Source organism: Phocoena sinus, chromosome 7, assembly GCF_008692025.1.
Source record: "Phocoena sinus isolate mPhoSin1 chromosome 7, mPhoSin1.pri, whole genome shotgun sequence".
Taxonomy (NCBI): Eukaryota; Metazoa; Chordata; class Mammalia; order Artiodactyla; family Phocoenidae; genus Phocoena; species Phocoena sinus.
This window is the reverse complement of record NC_045769.1, coordinates 87,109,776-87,133,349: the sequence shown is the minus strand read 5'-3', so window position 1 is coordinate 87,133,349 and position 23,574 is coordinate 87,109,776. Positions and strand designations below refer to the sequence as shown.

General features: G+C 35.8%; 1 protein-coding gene across 11 annotated transcripts in view; it reads right to left on the bottom strand.

Annotated features, from left to right (window-relative positions):
• Positions 1-23,574, bottom strand: part of GTDC1 (glycosyltransferase like domain containing 1) — a 505,179-nt gene that overhangs the window by 366,968 nt on the left and 114,637 nt on the right. For all 11 annotated transcript variants that reach the window (XR_004350686.1, XM_032637181.1, XM_032637182.1 and 8 more), the window contains one exon: positions 23,204-23,407. Coding sequence is in view for 10 of the 11 variants with exons in the window: in XM_032637181.1 (XP_032493072.1) it covers positions 23,204-23,382 (179 nt within the window). In the remaining variant the exon portion in view is untranslated. The remainder of the gene's footprint in view (positions 1-23,203; positions 23,408-23,574) is intronic.

Genomic DNA, 23,574 nt, shown 5'->3' with positions numbered 1-23,574 from the left:
CTTAAAATAATTAAAAGAAACATTCAATTTTATATGTTTGTTTAGCATCTTAAATTATTTTCCAAAGCCCTTTAAGTAGGCTATGTCATTCGCATACAGACTTAAAAGCACTAAGAATTCCATTAAAGCACTGGCTCCCTTAACCCCTTATACCTATAGCTACAAGCTTAAATAAGGGAATGAATAAGTTAGAAGTTTAAATAAAGTGGGGAAAAAGGCCAATGCTTCTGGTCTAGGAATCAGAAAACCTAAGTATAAATAGCCATATGATACTGAACTAATCATTTTGAAACTTGAATTTCTCATATTCAAGAATGACGCTATCACCAGCCTTCCTGACAGCTTCAGAGTTTCATTTGAAAGATGGGGTGATACAGTATGTGAGAAAATTGTACAGTGCTAAACAAACATAAAGAAGTACTCTACGAACTTTCCTCGTGGTGCAGTGGTTAAGAATCCGCCTGCCAATGCAGGGGACACAGGTTTGATCCCTGGTCCAGGAAGATCCCACATGCTGTGGAACAACTAAGCCTGTGCGCCACAACTACTGAGCCTGCACTCTAGAGCCCGCGAGCCACAACTACTGAAGTCCTCACGCCAAGAGCCCGTGCTCTGTAACAAGAGAAGCCACCACAATGCAAAGCCCGCGCACCGCAACAAAGAGTAGCCCCTGCTAGCCGCAACTAGAGAAAGCCCATGCACAGCAACAAAGACCCAACGCAGCCAAAAATAAATTAAATAAATAAAAATTTTTAACATCTTTATTGGAGTATAATTGCTTTACAGTGTTGTGTTAGTTGCTGTTGTATAACAAAGTGAATCAGCTACACGTATACATATATCCCCATATCCCCTCCCTCTTGCATCTCCCTCCCACCCTCCCTATCCCACCCCTCTAGGTGGTCACAAAGCACCAAGCTGATCTCCCTGTGCTATGTGGCTTCCCACTAGCAATTAATTTAAAAAAAAAAAAAAAAGAAGAAGAAGTACTCTATTATTTATGAGGCACTCACATTGTGCCCGGTACTATGTTGGGCTCCTTACATACATTATCTCATTTGGTTTAATTTCATCTTCACAACACCACTTCATTATTATTAGTCCCATTTTAAGAGATAAGAAAATTGAGGCTCACAAAAGTTAAGCAATTTCCCAGAAATGGTAGGGCTAATAAACGGCAACACTGAGGGTAAATATATTAGGCCATACATGGTTCTGTATTGATATGTTTCATAATCATCCACTGGGGGTCCGCATAACTCTTGATTAGTTGTTATTTTAAAGAGAAAATCAATGCTGACACCCTACAAAGTAGAATCAAGTAATGCAGAATTTCTCTAACTTTTCCATCAGACACACAGCTAGATACCTGGTATTTCGAATTGGCTCATATTATTCCATCATGTCCACTTCTTCCTTAATTTATCCGAAACAAAGGCAATGGCTACCTTGTTTGACAACCAGAAAGAGTGCTAATAACCATTCTCCCCTGAAGTCACCAGAGCCACTGCCTTGAAATTTTAAACACTGGTTGGTGTTAAGAAATTCTGACTGGGTGCAACAAGAATAGGCAGCTTTAAAGACTTTCTGATTGCCAACTGAACTGTCTTCCCTTCCAAGCCAAGGAAAGCCACTTGTATGTACAGCCACTAATAAGCAAGACTTAATTGTTTTTTGTTTTCAGAGAGTTTGTAAAAGCCCATGGGAGAAAAGAGGTTAGATTATATTTTAATATTTAAAATAAAGTAAAACAAAAACCTATGAGCTTATAATTGCTTATATTTGTCAAAAGAGAAGACTGTAGATAAAAGAAAGATGTTGGTGGAAAAGAACATATAGTTATATACAAGTTGCAGGTAGGCAGCATAATTTTGCCAGAGCAACCAATAAAGGAGAAAAGTCAGTCAAAGAACCTATTCAACAGGATATTCAGATCAGTTGAGACAGGATGCTCATTCACAGCTAGAAAATCCATCAACTGCCCTAAGCCATGCCAAAACCCAGAAGAGGATGAATCAATAAAGCTGGGAGGAGTGCTGAATTATTCCTTCTACCCTCAGCTGTTAGAAGGCATCAAGGATCCTACTGAAGAAACAAAACCTTGATGCATCTACAGGAAGTTTGATGTATGAATATTATGTTGTAATCTGAAGATCGGAGATTTAAGAAACACCATTTACATCATGTCCTGTTTCATAGGGAACAGATATAAAAACCAGGCACTGACAAGCCATAGGTTCAAGGATTTCATAGATTGTGATGGTAGCGGGTAGAAGTCTCTCCTTGTAAAATAAATTTAAAGTTGCATTCCGAAGAGGAAGCACTGAAGTGGACTGAGTCAAGAAGCAAAGTATGAAAACAAGTGGATCTGAAAAAAAATGAAGTTTCCAGGTAAGACCAAACTAGTAAGTGGATCTGCGTGGGTTTTGTTTTCATTTTGTTTTGAATGAGGAGGGCAGAGTTCATTCCTCTTCAAATGCCCCACGACAATTCTTGACAATCCCACTGTCAGACTTTCCAGCTGGAAAACAAACCTGAATCTGCATCTCTTGTTTGAGCCTGTTTTTCTCCATTTGCCTTCAGTAGCAAGAGAATATTACTGATTCATTAAATCATCCCTTACCTTTGCCTCTAAATTATTTCCAATTCTTCCAGTATTTATTTTCCAGCCTGTTATTGATTTTCATCAGTAACAAGACTATCAATGAAAACAGAGGACTATTTTCATTGATAGTTCTCTAGGTGCTATCAAATTTGCCACATTAGGTTTACATTATAGAATTCAATACTAAACACTCAGGACCCACCCAGAAATGTCATCACCTACCCCTTGTTTTCGACAGCTCACTTAACCTTTCCAGACCTCTGTTTCCTCAGCTGTAAAATGACAGCAGTTTGATTAGAAGAGCTTTAAAGTCTTAACTATGTTAATATCTGTCATATTATCTCAATGTCAGGCATTAATATCTAAAAACACTAATTAGTAAGAAAAAAAGTAGTATCACAAAAGACTCTATAACGGTAGGCAAATAATTAACATTTTGTCCACAGTACCCCGTGGACAACTACCTATGTGATTATAGTTAAGTCACTGAAACTTTTTTGTTGCTTTTACCAACAAACTGAAGATAATACATCACACTTTCTTATGGAGGGAATGGACCATATAATTTCTTACTTCAATGGTTCCAGAATGAATGACTATATTATGGCTTATTATATGTACATGATGGTACCGGGCAGTCCTTTATTTAACAAAAATTTACTAAAAGCCCAGACTGTAACAGGCACCATATGACATAGTGAATTCAAGGATGCTGGTGTACTGGGTTGAACTGTGTTGTCCAAAAAGATATTCAAGTCCTAACCCCTGGTATTCAAGTTAAGATGAGGTCATACTAGATTAGTACGGGCTCTACAGCCAATGACTTCTGTCCTTATAAAAAGGGGAAGGGACACAAAGAGATATACACAGGGAAGAAGGTTATGTGACAACAGAGGCAAAGATTGGAGTGATGCACCTACAAGCCAAGAAATGCCCAAGATTGCGGGGAGCCACCAGAAGCTAGGCAGAGGCAAGAAAGGATGCTTCCCTAGACCTTTCAGAGGAAGCAAGTCTTGCCAACACTGATTTTGGACTTCTAGCCTCAACAACTGTGACAGAATAAATTCTGCTGTTACAGAAACCTTAAGAAATTAATATAGCTGGTCACATCAGTACAATAAGAGATAGCCAGGCAAATAAAAAAAAGTTATTAAAAGAATTCCAAGAAATATGTTATTTTAGTGAAACCAAAGGACTGGTAACACCTAATATTTTTTAAAAATTTAAGCTTTCATGACATTGAAAAGTAGTGCTTTTGAACAGGATAAACTACAGTCTACTATCATAACCAAATCTAACTTACTAATTTGATTTTTGAAAACAGACAAATCATTTGACTTCTGAACATGTCAGTTTCCTTTCCTAGAAAGTAAGATTTGACATACATATTAATCTACCACACAAGAGTGAAAAGAAAATTAATGACATTATGCTGAATACTTCTGTAAATGGTAAATGTCATAATTATACATATATGTACACACAGAGATAGAAACGTAGATGATTTAGGGGTACGTAAGGTATGGATATGGACTGAGGGTTATAAACTTTATAACACTGCAAGAATTATTACATCCTATCTCTGTCCCAACTACAGACCAAGCGAAATCAACTATTCAAAAAAAAAAAAATTTCTATTTAAATTGCTCAAGTAGTGAAAATAAAAAAAGTGTAAAACAGCAGCATTCCTAAAAAAAAATTTTGTGCTCTGATTAAAAAATAATTAAAATTACTAATACAAAACAACAATCTGTCCAATTAGTGTTTTCTTTAATTAGCAAGAACATTTAACCTCTTCAATAAGCTTTTATGTGGACAGAATGCTTCATACTACTATAATTATCCCTTAAAAGTAACAAAATAAAAAGAAAGGAAATACCCAGCAAGTGAAACAAAGCTAAGAGAATTACTGAGTTATATTTATACTTAAAATCTTGAACTGGTGAAGATAAAGTATAATAGATAATACTATTATTTGTACTAAGCCCAGACAGTATATTTTAGACCAGCATTCCCACCCCCGGTTGCACTTTAGAAAGACTTGCAGGATATTTAAATATAAATGTTGATGCCCAGGGCCCCTCTACAGACAGGGCTGCCCCCGCATGGCAGTGCAGGCTTTGTTCTCACAACTCCAGAGGGCACTATTTATACACTGCAATGCAACCTATAAGATGTAGGAATAAAAAGTTAAGTGAGTACAAAGCATTAAAGATACTAAGTGAGCCACTAAATCAACACCAACTAATCATTTCTCAAATAAGAAGCACCAGACTTCAGCTCTCGGGGCAAAAAGGAAGCTTCTACTGGGCAGCCATTTAGTACATAGCATCCTGAGCATGCTCTGGGCCCTGGGAAATTGCTTTCTCTCCTCTTTATCACATAAGAGGGTCCTGTTTTACAGTAAATATAGTATTTTAAGGTTAAGAAATATTTAATGATACTGAGTAATTACTTAGGATTTATTAGGGTGATAATGGTATCACCCTACAGTGATGTTTTATTTTTTAGAGATTTTATCATTTAGAGATACACAATGAAATATGTAGGCCTATAAATGGAATGTCTGAAGTTTGCTTCAATAAAATGTGGAGTGGGAGACTTCCCTGGCAGTCCGAGTGGTTACGACTCTGTGCTTCCAATACAGGGGACATGGGTTCGATCCCTGGTTGGGGAACTAAGATCCCACAAAATGGAGAGTATACTTAAGATGGATAGTATCATCACAAGGAAAGGACCAGGCAATCATTCCTTAACGATACGAGTAAGAATCTGTTTGTTGGAAAAATAACTGGCAGTCAAACAAAAGGTTTACAACAAGACATAGGACAGTGCTATAATTTAAAAGTAGTGGAAAGCAGAAACGACACCAGGCTACGAAATAATAACTAATCAGAGTAACCCAAAAGATGTCAAGGTTTCTGCCCCTCAAGCTAAGGTCAAAATTAATGCCAAGAAAGAGAGAGTGGTTAAAGGAATCAAAAGCAAGAAAGGGCTGAGAGAAGTAGGGGGAAAAAAATATTAAATTTGCCACTGAGAATGCCATTGATAACAATCCTATTTACTCCAGTTAAGTGATAAATAGATGATTATAAAAGGCAGAAAACACAGAAATACAGTACAGTTGACTCTTGAACAACACGAGTTCGAACTGCATGGGCCCGCTTATAAGTGAATTATTTTTCAATAAATATGTACAAAAATAAGTAATACTCGATCCTTGGCTAGCTGAATCCTTGGATGTGGAACTGCAGATATGGAGGGCCAACTGTAAAGTTATCTCAGATTTTCAAGTTGCAGGGGGTAACCCCGAGTTGTTAAGGGTCAACTGCATGTTGAACTGAATTGAAAGATATTCAGGGTTTTCTTTGACAAGAAAGACATTTACTAGAGAGCAACGGACAAGAGGATGGTCAAATTGACGACATTTCCAAAAACTAGACAATGATAAAAGTAAAGTTTTTAGTGATGTGGAAGGAATATGGTAAATAATTAAAATACAAAAAGGAAGAGTTAGGAGGGTAGCCTTCTATGGAATGGCTAAAAATGCTCAAAAGGGCTACAAAGGTCAAGCAATACTAACTGAAAAAAACAGTGATAAACTATTTCTAGAAAGTAAACCATGTAAACTGGCATCACTGCCAAGTGAACAGGTAAACCTCCAGGGATTATAAATCAGTATTGTTCCTCCACTGTTCTCTTCTGTCATCATAATCTGTACACTTCCAAAAAGGTCCTGGGTTTTAACAGCTTATAGGAAGTTCATGTCTAATGAAACCTTTTTTCTGCATTGCATTTGTATTCCCCCCAACTTAAGTTTTCCTGCTAATAAACTAAATACCAGTAACCATTTTCTGCATATTGCCACTGTATCCTGGTAAAAGGAAAGTCTCAGTATTTCCATTTTATAGCTTCTATTTATCATTTTAAGTTCTGCCTCATGTGCTTCAAACTCATTACAGCTACATCTTTTGCTACTTGAAAAAGAATCCAAAAGAGAAAAGTGAAAACCACTAAAACAGCCACCTTCTCCACTGTACTAAACAGGTAATTATATAACAAGCATGAAGTATTTCAACTAAAGTAAAGTACTGTACTCATAAAACATTTTAAAAACTATTGAGCAGCTATTACATGCAGGGCAGTATAATGGGTAGAGCAAGGAAGAAAGAAGAAAAAGAAAATAGGATGCATAACCTTGCAAAGCATGTAAAGCAACTGCTAAATAATGTCTTACACGCTACAAATCCAGCTAGCGTTGTTTTTCTATGTATCTCTTATCAGTAAATATATACAACTGGAATATTGCACATAGCAAAGATTATATATCTTATGAATTTTATTGATATTTCTTAGTATTATTTATTCATTCATCCAACAAATATTTACTGAACACTAAGAGAATTAGACCTTGGGAATAGTTGTGAAAAAAGACAAAGCCTCTGCCCTCAGGGAACTTAGAAATAATAAAAAAATATTTCCTGCGCAAATTTATGATGACCTTTGCTTATAAAACTTCAAGAAATGGGCAATATTAAATATCATAAGACACCAAAATAACCCTAACACATTTGCTTTTGAATTTCAGCTGCTCAAAACTCCATGAGTTAATTATCTGTTACTTTACAAATTTTTTTGTTTTTCCTCTCATCCACTGATCCACTCACAGAATGACCACTTCCTCGCTATTATTAATTCTGTCCAAGTGTAACTGAACAGGTAACACTGCTTAGCAGTGACAAAAAGTAAAACATTATTAATAGCCATTCAGAATTGTTTGTTACTTAATGAGATGCTCTGTAAAATACTGAAGGTGAAAGGCCAAAGAAATGGATGAAAGAAGATTTAGAATGGTCTGGAAGGGGGTAGGTGGGGAGCAGAATTTGAGTAGTTAAGAGTGTTTAGCTTTGCTTAACTCTTTACAGGTATAAGAAATAACCTAAATAGAATGTCTAAAAAAAGGAAGGAAATCAAATGAGCAGGTTAGGTCTCTCTCTCTCTGCAACAAGCTGGGCAAATGTATTTCTCCAATTCACCTGAAGTATATTTTATCTTCAGCCCCAATTAGCAAAGGTAGAAGTGTATTCAGAGGTTTTTGAAAGAAATAAAGAAAGCCTATTTCTACAGACCAAAAAAAAAAAAAAGCAAAACTAATATACATAAGGTCTCTTCAAAAATTTTGCCTACTAATAAAAAGCTTTCAAGCACATTTATAACAAGTTTTAAAGATATATTCCAGCTAAATAATCTGCACTAATGTGGTGGCCAGTGACACAGCTGACCTGAAATGGCCATTTCTATTGTGAACAAGAAAAGAAACTTGGTATGCTTATTAAATTCGTATCAACTCGAAGAAAATATATTTGAACATTTATTTCCATTTAACAAATATTTTTGGCAGTTAGGATTTTCAGCTGTTATTCTTTCATTAAAATTAAAGTGAGACATTTCTACATGTTCAGACATTCACATAATTCTTTGGGGTTTAAACAAAGAGATGATACTGTACATGTGAAATAATTACTTTGTGTTAGAAAATTACAGTCATTTTATCACAGGTATGAAGTGCTGCTTTTCTTTAAAAAACAAAATAGCAACAGGTCTTGTCAAAACCTTCAGATCCATGAGACAAATGTACACCTTTTTTTCTCTTGAATACTTTATTTAGTCTTTACTAGATAAGGATGCAATTTAGCCACCCTCCATTTTACTTTTTTCATAAACACAGCATTTTTTTTACACACTTTCAAATCAAGTACCTAGGAAAGTACCTTACAAAATAGGAGTCATTACACAAATGTTAGTTGAAGAAAATGAATAAACTGTGAATTATTAATTCACTTTTTCTAATTACAGAAATATAAATATGACCACTATTCTAATTCCTTATTACTACCCACTATTTATTAAATTATTTATTAAATAATAAAATAATTATTTAATTATTGCTGTTTAACTATAACTCAAAAGTGATATCAGAACTGAAATAAGTTAAACAGAAACCAAAAATCTGTGAATGACATCCACATTATCATTTCTTCTGATCACTATGAACCACATGTACTGAAGAACAAACATAGCAGCATATTGTAGCTGTGGGCCAAACACTCTTTAAACATTGTTTTTTTATTTAAGTATTAATTCCATGCCATCTCTTCTATTTACATTTTAAAAGATATAAACTAAAGGCTAGAAATTAATAACCTAAAAATAAAAATCTCAGAGCAAATGAGTTACATAGAAGAAGAGCACAAATTCTAACTTCACGATAGCATCTTACTCTTCAGTTTACAAAATATTCTTCGAACATTATTATCTCATTTGATACTCATAACAAACCCTGAAGATAAATGGGCAGGGTATTATTTTTTCTTTTCACCATTTTGCAGATGAAGATACAAAAGAATGGTGATCTGCCCTTAGAGTCTGAGTGGCTAAACTGGGCCTTGAATTCAGCTCCTCTGGCTTCCAGTCCAGTGCTCTCTCCTGCTCCCTCACAGCTACTATCTAACAATACATCTAATAGGTACAAAGAGAAAATCAAAACCCATCATTAGGGATGCCCAAACATTGAAGGAATTCACATTGTGTGGCTAATATTTGTAAGTCAGAATTAGTCAATATCTATGTGTCTAATCTGTGGTTTGGAACTGTGAACAAATACCACATTAGTCAGCAAGACAAAATAAGTGAGAGAACAACTGACACTCCATGTCTATGAAAAAAGAAGTCATTCTTGGTTTGATGTGCTTACCAGCTGGAAAAAAAAAAAAAAACTGTATGACAAATTGAAAAGTAAAACAGAAATGAAAATGAATGCTGATGAATTCAAACCGAATATTCTAAATTGCAAATGTGGAAATACTGATTCAAATGGCACCATGTCATTAAACTCTATTAGAAGGAAGGCTTCAGGTGACTCATACAAATCTGGAGAGTAGGGATTTCCCTGTCACCGATCCCCCATTTAAAAATGTAAAACAAAAATACCAAACAAAACCAGGTTGCAATGTTACTTTAGAGGTTTTCTACAATTTTTCTAAAACCTAAGACATACCAAGTTTATAACTACTGATGCTCATCTAAAGCCCAAATCCTTAATAACAGAAATACTAACTTTTTTGCTGTAATATAGAACAGGTCATAACAGAATGTAAATATCCTGAATTCTCCAAGTTTTGATATAATCAATATCTTAAGGGTTTATCACCAAAACTGACAATATGCATTAGAAATCCTAGAACATAATAGTTTCTGGGGCCAGAGCAGGCTGAAGGATGCAACAGCCAAAAAGAAAACCCTGTTCATCAAAACTTTCTTTTTCAGTAATTCTAAGAGGCTGGTGCTCACCACAGCTCCTCTCAGATTTAGACATCTAATTAGAAACTGCATTTTTAATACTAGTTAATACATGTAAAACATATGCATGTTGAACATATTAAAGGACAAAAGTTTTCTGGGAGCTTTTTTCCATGGAAAAAAAAAATAAAGAAAACTCAACAGTGTTCAAGTGGACCACTACCATCAGCCAGCATTTTATCTAAAATAAAACTGATTGAAAGAAGGCAAATATAAAGATCATATTTCCAGAAGCCTGAATGTTTTTCAGGTACTTCAAATCTAAAACCGCCACTGTTTCTCCTTCTTGTGTGAATATGTATGTGTGTCTTCTTTTTTCTACTCCCAGTTCTAAATACCAAAATCAGACAAAAAAAAAAGATTACTCACATAAACTCTACTTACATACTAAATACTCAATCAATTTCAGAACCAGTAAGTCCTCGATTCTTAACCTCTGCTTCTCTTACATTTTTCAAAAAATACTGCAAATAAAATATGAATTTCATTAAATATTTTTGAACACTTAGAAAAATAAAAATACTGCTACTACGAAAATGATTGCATAGTCCTCCTAATCACTCTTTTTGAGCCCCTGAGTCATAATCTCTTCGTTTCCACCAATTGCAAGAGTCAAGGATTCCTAAACCTTTGTAATAATGGCACTGTGCTATTACTTGAATTCCTGGCAGCAATCTTCTTATAAAATGGTATAGAAAAGTATTTTTTCAATAAGAGCGAGTTGATGTTTTTCTGTTTTAAAAATCTCCTTTGAGAAAACTGAAGACACTAAGCAATGCTATAAAATGAAAGCTAAGAATCACTACCTCTGAATGAGAAACTCTACAATACAAATGCTACATACACACAGACACACACAATATACAAATAACATAAGCCTTTAATATAACTGGATTTCATGAAATTTTTTTCATTTTATTTAAGCTTATGATTGAGTCAAAAAAAAAACCAGTGACAAAAACTAGTTCACATTCTTAGCCACTTTCATTTTCTGAAAATCACCAAAACAGTTCATATACAAATAAATATCTGTTATCAACACTGGATACACACTGAAACAAACCATGGGCTAAAACTCCCCTATACTTCAGCTCTATTCCTATGGGGAAAGACAGCTTACCAAGTGTGGGGAATTTCCCTAGAAACATATTAGTATCTGATGGCTTTAGAAAGGCTGATTCAAGTGAACATTGTGCAAAGAGTACTGGAAAAAAAATAATAAAAGGAATAGAACTATATCCAAGAGAAAAAACTCAGTTCCTAAAGTGCACTACCTTATTTACTCTTTTATCATTTGTGTCTGGCACACAGTGTGTGTTCTTCAAACATGTGCCTTACCAGTCCAGACCACTGAGGAAGAGACTGGCTTTTCTGAACTGAATACTAAGTAGAGTGGCAACCACAAACTTCACTCATTAATTTTTACCTTGGGATCTAGCATAAAATAAGAACTCTAGAGATGCACTTAATACCTGACTTTTCCCTTTTTTTGAGGGAGGAGTGCTAAGTTTGAGAAGTTAATACCAAGTAATGAATCACTTATTATGTGTATATTTGGGTAATATGTACATATACACACATATACATGTATACATAATATATATTATAAATTTTATTTACACAGAGAAAAGAGGCAGTGTTAGATTAATTCTTTAAAGAAAAGGAAGTTTTGCTACAGTGAAGTATGTGGAGTAACTTAAAATGCTGCCAAAGTAAACCCACTGATCCAATTTAATGAGTGAATATGAATGATTTACAATTGGCATAGCTATTTTTAAAATAATTATAACTACTAAAGTAATTTAACTGTGATCTCTCCGCTTCTGCCTAAATTAATTTGTATACCAAATTCTTTTTTCATAGACAGGATAAGGGTAACTTTCAATTCAGCTCCTAGACAAATTTTACAACTAGTGAAATGCAAACAACACAAATTTCATTCATATTGCTAATTCCTTTACCATCTACCATTCCTACTATCATTATTCTCATTCAGAATCTCACTATTTCTATATGAGATGTTAAGAATCCAATGGCCACCTCTACTCTCATCCATGGTCTCCATCCTGTATTGCTGTAATACTTGTCCTGTGCAGTTTTCCTTACCTCACTCCCACGTTTGACTGCAATACTCACCGTGTTTTACCAGCAAAACATTGTTCAAATCAAAGCAGTGCAATTTCAAATAACAGCAGTGCAATTTTCCTTTTGCTCTCTTGCACTCGGTTCACAAGGTTTGGATGAGGTCGACCCCAAAGTGGCCATGTGACCCTGGACTGGCCAATTATGACATCAGATGCCTTTTGTCACAGTAATAAGTTCAAAGACCATAAGGTTTTTTTTAAAAAAGTGCTTTCACTCAATCTGGGACTTTGGCTACAACTGCCAAGAGTGGTACACTCTTTCAGATAGGGTAACTAGGCTGGTGAGATATAGACTTAGCTCTGGGAGAGATCCATTTGGAGAGAGCCAAACCAGAGGAAAGCAGAGTCAAGAAAACAAGAGGCCTAATCACTGGATCCAGCTTTGCCTGGAGTCAACCACTCTAGGACTTTCAGTTATATGAGCCAATACATTTTCCCTTATGTTTAACTGATTTTGAATTGGGGTCTATCATGTGCAACTAATAGGGTCCTGAGTAATAGAGCCATCAAAGGATACTCATAACCTAAAGCAAAAGCTCCCTAAATTCTTAACCTTGAATTCAAGAATGTTCATGAACTAGACAAAATCCGCCTTATCCTCCCAACCTGATGCTCCACAACTCCTCCTAACTCAGAATATGTTTGTGCTAAACCAAGATTTTAGAGATTTCCAAACATTTCCCAATTTTCCTGCATTAATACCTTTGTTCACAACACTTCCTTCTTCTACAGCACTCTTCCACTTCACCTCTATCTATTAAAATCTCTAACATCTTCTCAGGAGGTCTACCTCAGAGTTTCCTGAATGAGGATTAAACTCCCTCCTCTGTACTTCTTTAGTGAATGCTACCCTCTTTGCAGTCCTGACTCTTCTGTGTGAGGTCTATAGTAACATATTCAGTATTTAGTGTACATGTCTTATGTTCCATGCCCTATAGAGACAGATAGCTAACACAAAGGTCAAGCACCTTCTCTTTGAAAAGGCAGATATAATCATGACATTCTGAGGCTGGAACAGAAGATCCAAACAAATAAGTCATATCAGAACAACTTAAAAGATATAAGCACTACTGGAAAGAATTATTGCTCAAAAGTCTCTTAACTCTATAAATAAAAGTAAATATTCAAGAAGATACACAAACAAGATAAGGAAATAATTTCTGTATTAAATGAAGCAGTGGTTGATAACAAAGTTGAATGAGAGACAGAACAAATTTGTCTTTTGTGTTAGAATTCTTTAAATCTTGATCTTGATTTTAATTCCTTGTTTAAGACATCATAGAGCTCAGTAGAAGAAACCAAAACCTTTAGTTACAGATGAAAAAAATAAGACTCTAAGGTTAAAAAACATGACTTTTCCAAGGCCAAACAACTAATTGATGGCAGAGTTGGGATTAGAACCTAGAACTGCTGATTCCCCTACTACAGTATATTGTTTCTTTCCAACATGAGTGATTTATATTTTTTATAAACTCCTTTATGTATATGTACATTTAAATATATTTTATTGAAGAGTATCTGAAGATGCATTCTTGGACAGAGTCTAGACCAGAGGCTACAAACACAAAGGCCTAAATGGACCAGTTAAGTAACATAAATACAGAAGCAGGTCAGTATAAAACAATGGCAACTAGTTGTATTTGTGACCAAAGCAAAGAATGTCTATCTGTCTTAAAAGCAGTAAAAATTAAAAATGCTTAAATAATTGCAGCGGCCAAGCTAAATACTTCTTCGGGACAAATTCTGATCTCTCATTTATCCTATAGCTTCCACACCATATATTAAAAGGCCACTATTCATGGGTGGCTATTGCCAAATCTAAAAAGCCTTAAATATAATCATGTGAAATTTTACAAAATTATCTCACACATATGCTAGATTCTACAAAGTTTCCTGAACTAAGAAACATTTTTTTTCCAGAAACATTTTTATACAGGGGAAATTCCAGAAAAATATATTTTCTATTATCAAAATTTACATAACAAATGATGACTGATATCATAGTATGATTAATACAACCCATAAGAATAAGTGAGTAAGTGTATAAGGAATTCTTTAGTTTAATCCCATAATTCTGAGGCCCTTAAATGTCTCTAAGCAGTCTCTGTGCAGAAGAGACGATATCCCTGGACACATGATACTGGTAGTGCTGAGAGCTGAAAAAAATAAACAAAATTAGCAAAGTCAATTACAACCATATTTTGTTTGTATTTTCAAACCCACAGATATGAAAGCATTCATTCAACCATATTTACTCAACAGCTACTATCTGCTAGGAAGCAAATTAAGTACTGGAGATAAAAATGGTAAACAAGACAAATATGGCCCTTGTCATCACGGAACTCACAGAATAATGAAAAAAGAAAAAAAATCAAATAAAATAATTACAAATTATATGCAATGCAATTAATATACATTAATTTAGGATGCTGAAATAGAGGGCTTGTTTTAGATAGGCTGATCAGGGAAGGCCTCTCTGAGAAGGTGAAGGATGGGAAGAAGTAAGCAAAGGTGTGGGGAGGGGACATGAGTTAGTGTTACCAGCTGAAGGACCAGCAAGAAGCAGCAGCACCTGAAGCAGGAATGAGCTTGACATTTCAGAGTAAGTGAACAAGGCCAATGCCGCTACTACAGCACATTAGTGAGATGTCAGGGATCAGAGATGAGGTTGCAGAGGCAGGCAGGGCCCTATGAGCCCTATATGTAATCTGGATTTTTACGTACGCAAGGTGAAGTCACTGATGGTTTTTAATCAGGGATTATTTAATCCAAATTACTAGTATAACAATTGGATATACAGGCATTAAATTTTCTTTCAATCAACAGAGTTTACTAAATGCTTACTAAGTGTCAGCACTGTACGTCAACGTTTGCCAAGTTTGCCTTTACATCACCAGTGCTCGCATAGGCACTGGCTCTGGACGTAAAAGTTCTTAATACAGGCTGATGAAGGGGAAAAAAATGGAAATAAGCTTAGAAAAGAACCAAAAGATACCTAGTCTGGTCAAACCATCCCATCCTCCTGCCCTCTCTCAACTACATGTATTCAGTCACCAGGAATTTCTCCTCAAAAGGGAGTGTTAAATTTTGATGATCAGCATGAGATGGTGAACAAAGAGAAACATAGGAAAGACTGCTTACAGGAAAAAATTTACTAAAATATAGGATTATGTTCTTCAGAAAGGCAGAATAATGAAAGGGACATGTATGCTCTTTTGTAAGCACAAGACCTGATTCAGCTCCCGCCTTCTGCCTGCAGTTATCTTTGTGGGCTGGCTGGTCAGGAGGCCAGCAGGTCCATCATGTGAAAGAACCACAGAGTGTAAACAAAGAAGAGGTGCACAAGAACTGGCCATTTAATAAACAGGACAGTGTGTCCAAAGATGGTTAGGAGGCCAAATCTGATCCCAAGGAAATAGGTGAGCATGAAAGCTTCCCTAAGAGGGGAGGCTTAAGAGAAGGGAAGGGTACCAGGGTATCTGCACCATAGCTTTAGAAGCCCTGAATACAGGATGTCAGACACTCAGACCTGTGCACACCCTATACAGCTCCCAAAGCAAACATATTTCATTGACTAAGACCTTAATAAAAGCAGAAACACTTTCTCAAATAAACAAACAAATGTTGGGAGTGGAAGTGCAATGAAAATACCTAAAACAACTAGATTAGAAGCACTCTAAGATCAGACTCACAGTTTCAATTGTTATGTGAAAAATAAGCATGTGACTTCTAAAAGCAAAATTATGAAGGTCCTTACTCTAGAGCCAAAGCATTTTTATACAATAGTATGATTTTGCATCCATTTAAGGGTGTTTGGGGTTTTTTTGCTCTTTCCATTTCCTTCATTAAAAATAATGATTTTCTCTCCTCTGTAAAAGTGTAATAAACATCCAGTTTGTCTTTTAAAATACAGTTGTCAAATTTCAAAGGTTAAATATATGGGAGGTTTATCCTATAGGTCTTTAAGGTACAGAGTCTGTTCAAAATAATAACATATCCTGATGCACTGTTACCTGGGGGCTGTATAGAATCTTAAATGTGAAATTTTATTTATTTTTAAAATATGCTAGAAGGAATATTAAAACATGCACTTGAAGTTCCACTGTTGTGCTTCACTCCTTGGAAGCAGTGGGTTCACAGTGCTTGCTACTAAGTATACAAACACTTTTGAATTAGCAGTTGATGTGAGAATAAACTACGAACTCCATAACATGAAAAATTTTTTTCTTGCTACTGGAATACTTTACTTCTTGACAGCACTGAAAAAGAAACACAAAGAAAACTGGAAAAGATAAAGTCTGGAAACCCTCCTTTAGGATGCTTGTGACACAGTTTCCAGTTTTGCAATGAAGGATGTGTTACAGTAATTTAAAAGTTAATCATTCATGTGCATGTGTATGTCTTTGTATATGAGAGAGAAGAAAGTGAGAGAAAAGAGAGATAGGCAGAGAGAGGACAGAGAAACAGAGACTGACTGAATGGTTAGTTATTTGGTGTGCAGTATTATACTATTTCTGTGGCATTGGGGTCAGCTACATTTTCAACATAAAAGTCCAGATGGTTTTATACTGTCAATCAGAGGAGAGTTCACTGAGATGTAATATTGTGAACAAAGCCCTAAGCACTGTACAAATACTGGAAAGCTGCTGTGTGCACTGCCTAGACACAAGAGCAGATCGGTAGAAAAACAAACCAAAAGAGAATCCCACAATTAGGCAGTATAGGATAGGGAAGCTGGCCAGCTGGGCAACGGTGACAAGGAAACTCTCGGCCAGTTCTCATAAATGGAAGTCACATATGGGTCAGACTATGGGATGCTGCATCGTACCTAATGATAATATTATTTACGCAGTGTCCAGAACATCATCAAACCCAAGAACTGTACGCAACTGGTAATGATATAAGGGCAGTGAGCTGGGCAGTACTGGAATGCTGTCTCTAGCCAAGTTCATAAACCAAGTAGAGAACTTCACAGTATAGCAGTTTGAGGGTAATTTGGTAATGGCAGGTACTGAGCACCACAAACAAGAATGTTATTTTCATTCATGAGTTTACCCGAAGATCTTAAAAAAGCATCACATGTAGCATTTTATTTGGATTTAAAGAAAAACCTCAAGAGGAAAATTCAAATGACATGTGACTTCTATCGCTAACAGCTAAAGAGAAATGTGCTAAGCAAAAATGAAAAAATCACATTCACAAACCTAGAAAGACTCTTGGTTCCCAGATATCAGCCTCCAATAAGTTTCTAGAACTATATCCCTTCTCAAGACCCCAAGAGGCACCACCACCCACTTCTAATAGAGAAATCTAGTAATATATTTTTTCATCAAGAGGTAGTCGGGCTTAATTTACTTAATTAACCTACTTCAGCAAGCTAATGAGATAGCATAGTGGTTAAAAGCATGGGCTTAAAAAGAACGAACAGTGTATGGCCTTTGCAAGTGGCCAGACTTGAGCTCAAATCACATATCTACTATAACTAGCTGTGTAACCCAGTGCAAGTAACCTGACTCTAAGCCTGAGATTCTACCTCTGCTAAACCAGGAAAACAATATCTAGCTTCCAGGACTGTAGAATGTCTACTACATGGTAAATGTTCAATATGTTAGCTATTATTACTATTATTTAAATCCATCAAATCTTACCTTGGTTATAGAGATGCAAAATAAGTGCCCTTTGTATGCCTAACAATACTTCACTTACCTACAAATTCTTAACAAGTCATCACTTACTTTTATATTCCCAACTATGATGCACACTAATATAAAGATGTCTTCATGATTAAGATGGTATTAAATTATTCAGAAAGGTACATTTTAATAAAATGATGTTTTATTACTAAAGTATTATTATATTATTCAGAAAGTTATATCTTTAACAAGAGGTAACAATTCAAAACAAGATATAATTGCCTAGCAAAGTAATTGAATTATTAATTTATAAAAGAATTGTTTGAGAAACCACCACCTTCCTTATTAATTTACCTATATTCACTAGTTTAGCCATATCTTTATTCACAAAGGCTAGCTAAAAACATCAAACATACATAGGTACTTCATATCAGTTAAAAATGTTCACTCTCCCAAAGAAAGTTATGCTTAATGTTTCACAGCAAATAGTTCAATTAAGAACAAAAATAAATAAATAAATCACAGCTTCCCTGAAAGAGAATCTGCTTAATGAAAAGACACAGTCAAGGTACCATTTAAGAAAATGGCAAATCATAACAGAATTATCAACAATCAAATATCACCTTAAGCTTGAATTTCACTTTATACGTTACTTGACCCAACTGAACTTTCATTCAGTTTATTTTCTATCCAACTATTTGCTTTCCTTGCCCCTCCTTAGACATTTAAAAAAAAAAAAAGGTCAAGGGTTGGGAGTAGGGAAGGGAGATATAATGATAATCAACACCAATTAGGACTAGTATGGCTACAAGAAACAGAAAACCTAAAAAACTAGATACTTGATCTCATGTAACGCAAGTCTGGAAAGAGACAGAGAAGCACTGGTGTAAACCAACCTGCACGAGGACCCAGCCTCTGTCTGTTAATGGCGAGATTTTTAGTTAATGTAACAACAACTTTAATGATTATAGTCCCATTCGGATTTTCTATTTCGAGTGAGGTGTTAGAAGTTATGTTTTTCTAAGAAATTATCCATATTGTCTAAGTTTGCAAATGTATCAACATAAAATTATTAACAGTATTTCCTCCTTTTTATTGATCTGTGTCATATCTGTAGTTATACTTTTTTCACTCCAAAAATGAACTGTGCCTTAAAAAAATAAATAAAGCATGCCTGGATTTATATCTGTTTTATTATTTCAAAATCACTAATTTTAGTTTGTTCATCTCCATTTTATACATACACACACACACACACACACACACACACACACACACACACACATATATATATGCTTTCAATTTCACTATTTTTTACTCTTTTTATTGTTTCCTTCCCAGTACTCCTCCTAGATTAAAGTAAGAGGAGCCCTGCCCTGGGCCAAGCTTTAGAAGGCACTGCATATCACAATTTAAAAAGACAATAATAAAAATAAATTTATTAAAGATGATGTGGCTGCGACTGTCAATTTAGATGCAACCCACACTGTGATATGCAGTATGTTATGACTCAGTTCTATTTTTTAGTATCCGTTATAATTTCTTCTGTGACCCATGAATTATTTAGAATTATGCTTTTATTTCCTGACTTACAGGGTTTTTGAGGAATCTTTGTTAATGATTTCTCCCCTGTTCACACTTCAGAATGATTTCATCTGAGGGGGCGGAGATCACTGGCGGAGGGCTACAGGGGCCTGCTGCCTGCACTGGCAGAGCAGCTACTCCCCCAGGCAAAAAGGGCTGCAGAGACTGACAGTAGGAAGCTGGCCAGGGCACACAACAAGAGAAAGGTGAGAGGGATATGGGTGGGGCACCAACAACCTCTGCTACAGTAATCCCCAGGCAAGTATCTTCATTCATTTTCAATGCACTCTTCCATTGTTTCGTTCTTGATAACCTCCTTTCTTGGCACCAAAGATGGCACCAATAACACTCTTTGGCACCTTACTTTTGGTCACTTGTCTTGGAGAGATTCCAATAAGAGGACACAGAAAGCTTCCTAATTCAGGTTAATGCTGCACAGTATTTCATTTCAAGAACGTAACATAACTCAGTTAACCAGTCCCCTTTGTGAAAACTACGCAGCCACGGCTTCAAAGCAAGGTGACCACTCTAATTTCCAAATCCCTCTCCAGATCCTCTCTTACTCTGCTCGGCTATGAACTTAAAATGAAATTACTACACTTACAAAACATAGCTAGATGTTTTACGGACAGAGGGTTTTCAGGTACTAGGTAGCTATAGCATTCCAGCCTTTCATCAGCCATTTATGGCAGCTCAGGTGTTTTGTACTCATCTTGTCATCTGCTAGTTGTAGACATCATAACCACAGTAAAATGCAGAGAAGGGGAGATGGCTTTCTCTTTTTATAAGTAAAGCACAAAATAAAATTTAAAAAACTTAGTTGGAAGAACCCCCAGAAGTAATCTACTTAAACTGAATTTGCCAGAATCCAGCACTAGCTTCAAGGAAAACTGGGAAAATCTGGCAGAGAATGGAATCATCATGACCAACTTAAGTCCATCAAGCTCACTCCCAGGGGCTGGGTACTTAGCCACGCCAAAGAAAACTAATTCTGTTAACAAGGAAGAAGGGCTGTTAGGTGGGCAATGATCAGTATCTGCCACAATACCTCAGATGGAATGAAAATATAACTGTAAGCATCTGAGAGTGAAAAAATGATTTTAAGTAAGAGCGATTCTTTCAGTTCAGTAAAGATATTGCAGAAAGAAAAAAGAACGAAATATCTTTGATGCCTACTCTAGGTATATTTTAAGAAAGTAGAAATGCTTGATGCTGGGACAAATGACTCATACATTTCAGAACATGAAATTTGAGGCCCATCCTCAGAAACATTTTTCTGCATTTTGTGAAGTTTCCAGAAGGCAAGGCTTTAATAAAACCTAATAATTACCAAACTACTTTTGAGAAAAATAAATTGTGGAGCTTTTGTAATCTATAATAAAAGTTAAACAGCTCTAAATGTGAATCATGATGTATTCTTTTCACTGTCAAGATAAAGCAGAATCAAGCTGATTAATTAGGCTGGAGCAATTTATTCTTTTAGTAATAAAATATTACCCAGATAACGAGCTTATAAAAACAATGACTATGTGTACAGATGTTGAAAAAAATAACCTGTGTACCTACATTCAAGGTCTTTCTTATCAGACACATTCCTACTAGTTCAGAGTAGTTTTTTGCATGGCATGCAATATTGGTGCTTAATCATTTTATCTTTATGAATTTTGGTGATTTCATTTGACAAATGTACAAATAGAGTAAGTAAATAGAAATCAAGAACTTTTCATATCTTTAAAAGTCTCCACAGAGATCAGAATTATCTGGTGTAACAAAACGTCATTCTTGCACTTCTATCTAGGGTGAGTGAGCATATTTTTAACTTCGTATATAAGTTTTCAAGCTGCTGCTGTTTCTTCTAAAAGTATTCAGAAAGGTTATTTGGTAAAGAGTAGATAAGTTATCGTTAGTCAAATATAACTGTAAGTCAGACTGGTGAGGTATATGTTTTAGTGAAGTCTGATTAGATTAATAAGTACCATTAACTGCAGCTTAAATGGCTGAGTCTGAAAGATCACAGATACCACTGTTAGGACCTGGAGGTTATGGCTATCAGAGAGTAAAACTTTATATTTTATGACACCATCTTTCAGAAATCTACCTCCCAAATAAGACTGCTTCAAAAAGCAATGTGATGTTTTACCTCAAATGCTTCAGACCTCAAACGGAGTGGGGAAGCCACGGGCACAGAAGTGTTTGTTTGCATGCTATCCACACACATATATTTGTGATACAAAAATTCCATTCCAAAACACTGCGTAATCAAAATGAAATCTAACAGCAGATACAGAAATGGTTTGTTTCAATGCTCAAATCATTGTAGAAATGTATATCATTTGGTATGTATGAATGTATTATATCAAATGGTAATGTTAAATGAAAATGTGCCATAAAGCCAAGGATTACTTGACCTTAAGTAATATAATGCAATTGCTGCTGAGAAAACACAATTAAATGAGATGTGAAAGCAACTATAAACAATCAATTTTAGCACAGCAACAGCGCTAAAATCCTGTTTAGCACTGTTTCAAGGCAACGACTCACTTGTCATTGCCTTGAAAACTTTGTATTGATACATGCACTGAGATTTCTAATACTACTAGTGAATCCACAATACTCACTTGGTGATTATCAGAATATAAAACATTAAATTATGTAAGGAAAAATACACTTTAGATTAGAAAAATACAAAATTCTCAATATGCCCCCAAACAGCTTTTACCTTTATAATCCCAAGCAACATGACCTGAGTACTCACTGCTGTTCCATCTGACAATCTGAATTCTCAGAGGCGACGCATGGCTTTTATACACCAAATGGGTTATTTTCTGAATCCCCCAAATTACTACTAAGAACAGCAACCTACATTTAAATCTCAAGCTGCTGTCTCCCTTGTCTCTGCCCCACCTTACAACCAGCAGCAGATGGAAATGGCTGCTGACGCCAAGGTGAGCACTGCAGCTTGCAACGTGCCCTTTCTCTAACAACCTAGCTGCTCGAACTCCATTCATTATCAGTCTGGCCCTCCCGACTCCTGCCACCACCAATGCAGTCCTACACAGAAGGGCCCAGAACGGTAAGAACATCGGATATGTAAACCACAGTAGGATAATCTTCCACTATTTAACCATCAGGAGACATATGGCAGTAAGGATATTCAGGAGGATTCCATTCTACTGTTTCCTTAAAATGGAATCGGTATTTCCCATCCACACTTTTCAGTGTGTCTCGTAAGCCCTTCTAATAGGTCCCCCTAGTTCCCACTTCCTAACAATTCAAAATTCAAAACTGAGGCCTGTGTCCCCCAAATCTATTCAACCTTCCAGACAAAGCAAAGTTGACCAACTCTACAAAGCGACGTCCAATTTGTCACAGTCAAAATCAACTTCTCCCCTTTTCATACTCTCATGACACTTTAAAAACTACTCATCTCTGAATAGTCTTTAAAGCCTGTAAGGGCGCAGGCCTTGGTCATATCCATCTTTCCAACATTAGCTCCTAGTACAGAGCAGACACCCTAAAACAGCATACTCACTAAAAGAGGCATGGGAGGTTATGGAAGCAAAAACCAAATGTGCACAAGATCAACTCTCATCTCAGGCCAAAAAATGTCATCACACACCCACACGTGCATGTGATAAAAGCACAAGACAAATGAGAAAAGGCACGCAGGCTCTAAATGAATCCACTTTCCTACCGACCAGGTGTCCTCAGAGTACAAATGTACTCGGCTGCTGTGCTGTCGCTAAAGGAATGGCTATTGTAGTCATTCTGACCAATTCCATAGTTGGAAGAAATCTCACAGAGGCCAACAGAGAAGCAACCTCCTTAGAACAAGTACATTTAAAACAGGCTGGAGATGCAGCCTGGGCTCTAATTACCTGTAATGCTCACTGGTGGGAATATTCTGAGAGAAGTACAAAGCCGATGTCCGTGCTCTCCAGTGCCATTTCTTTGCAGGAAGAGTATAAAGAACACAGTATTCTAACTCTTCTTGAAGCAGATCCACCAGCTGTTTATGGGACCCTCCATAGAATGCCTCAATGATGAGAATACTCATTGGCCCTTTCAAATCTTCACAGATTCTAGATATTAAGCAAAAAAAAATTTGTATAAATATTTTCAAATAAATATGTTAAAATATTATACCCAGAAAGCAAATAAAGTCGTTTACAGACAAATTACTTTTTAAAATAGGCTCGTCCTGCTTTTTTAAAAAGTATATAACACTTGAGGTTTGTACTTTGGAATC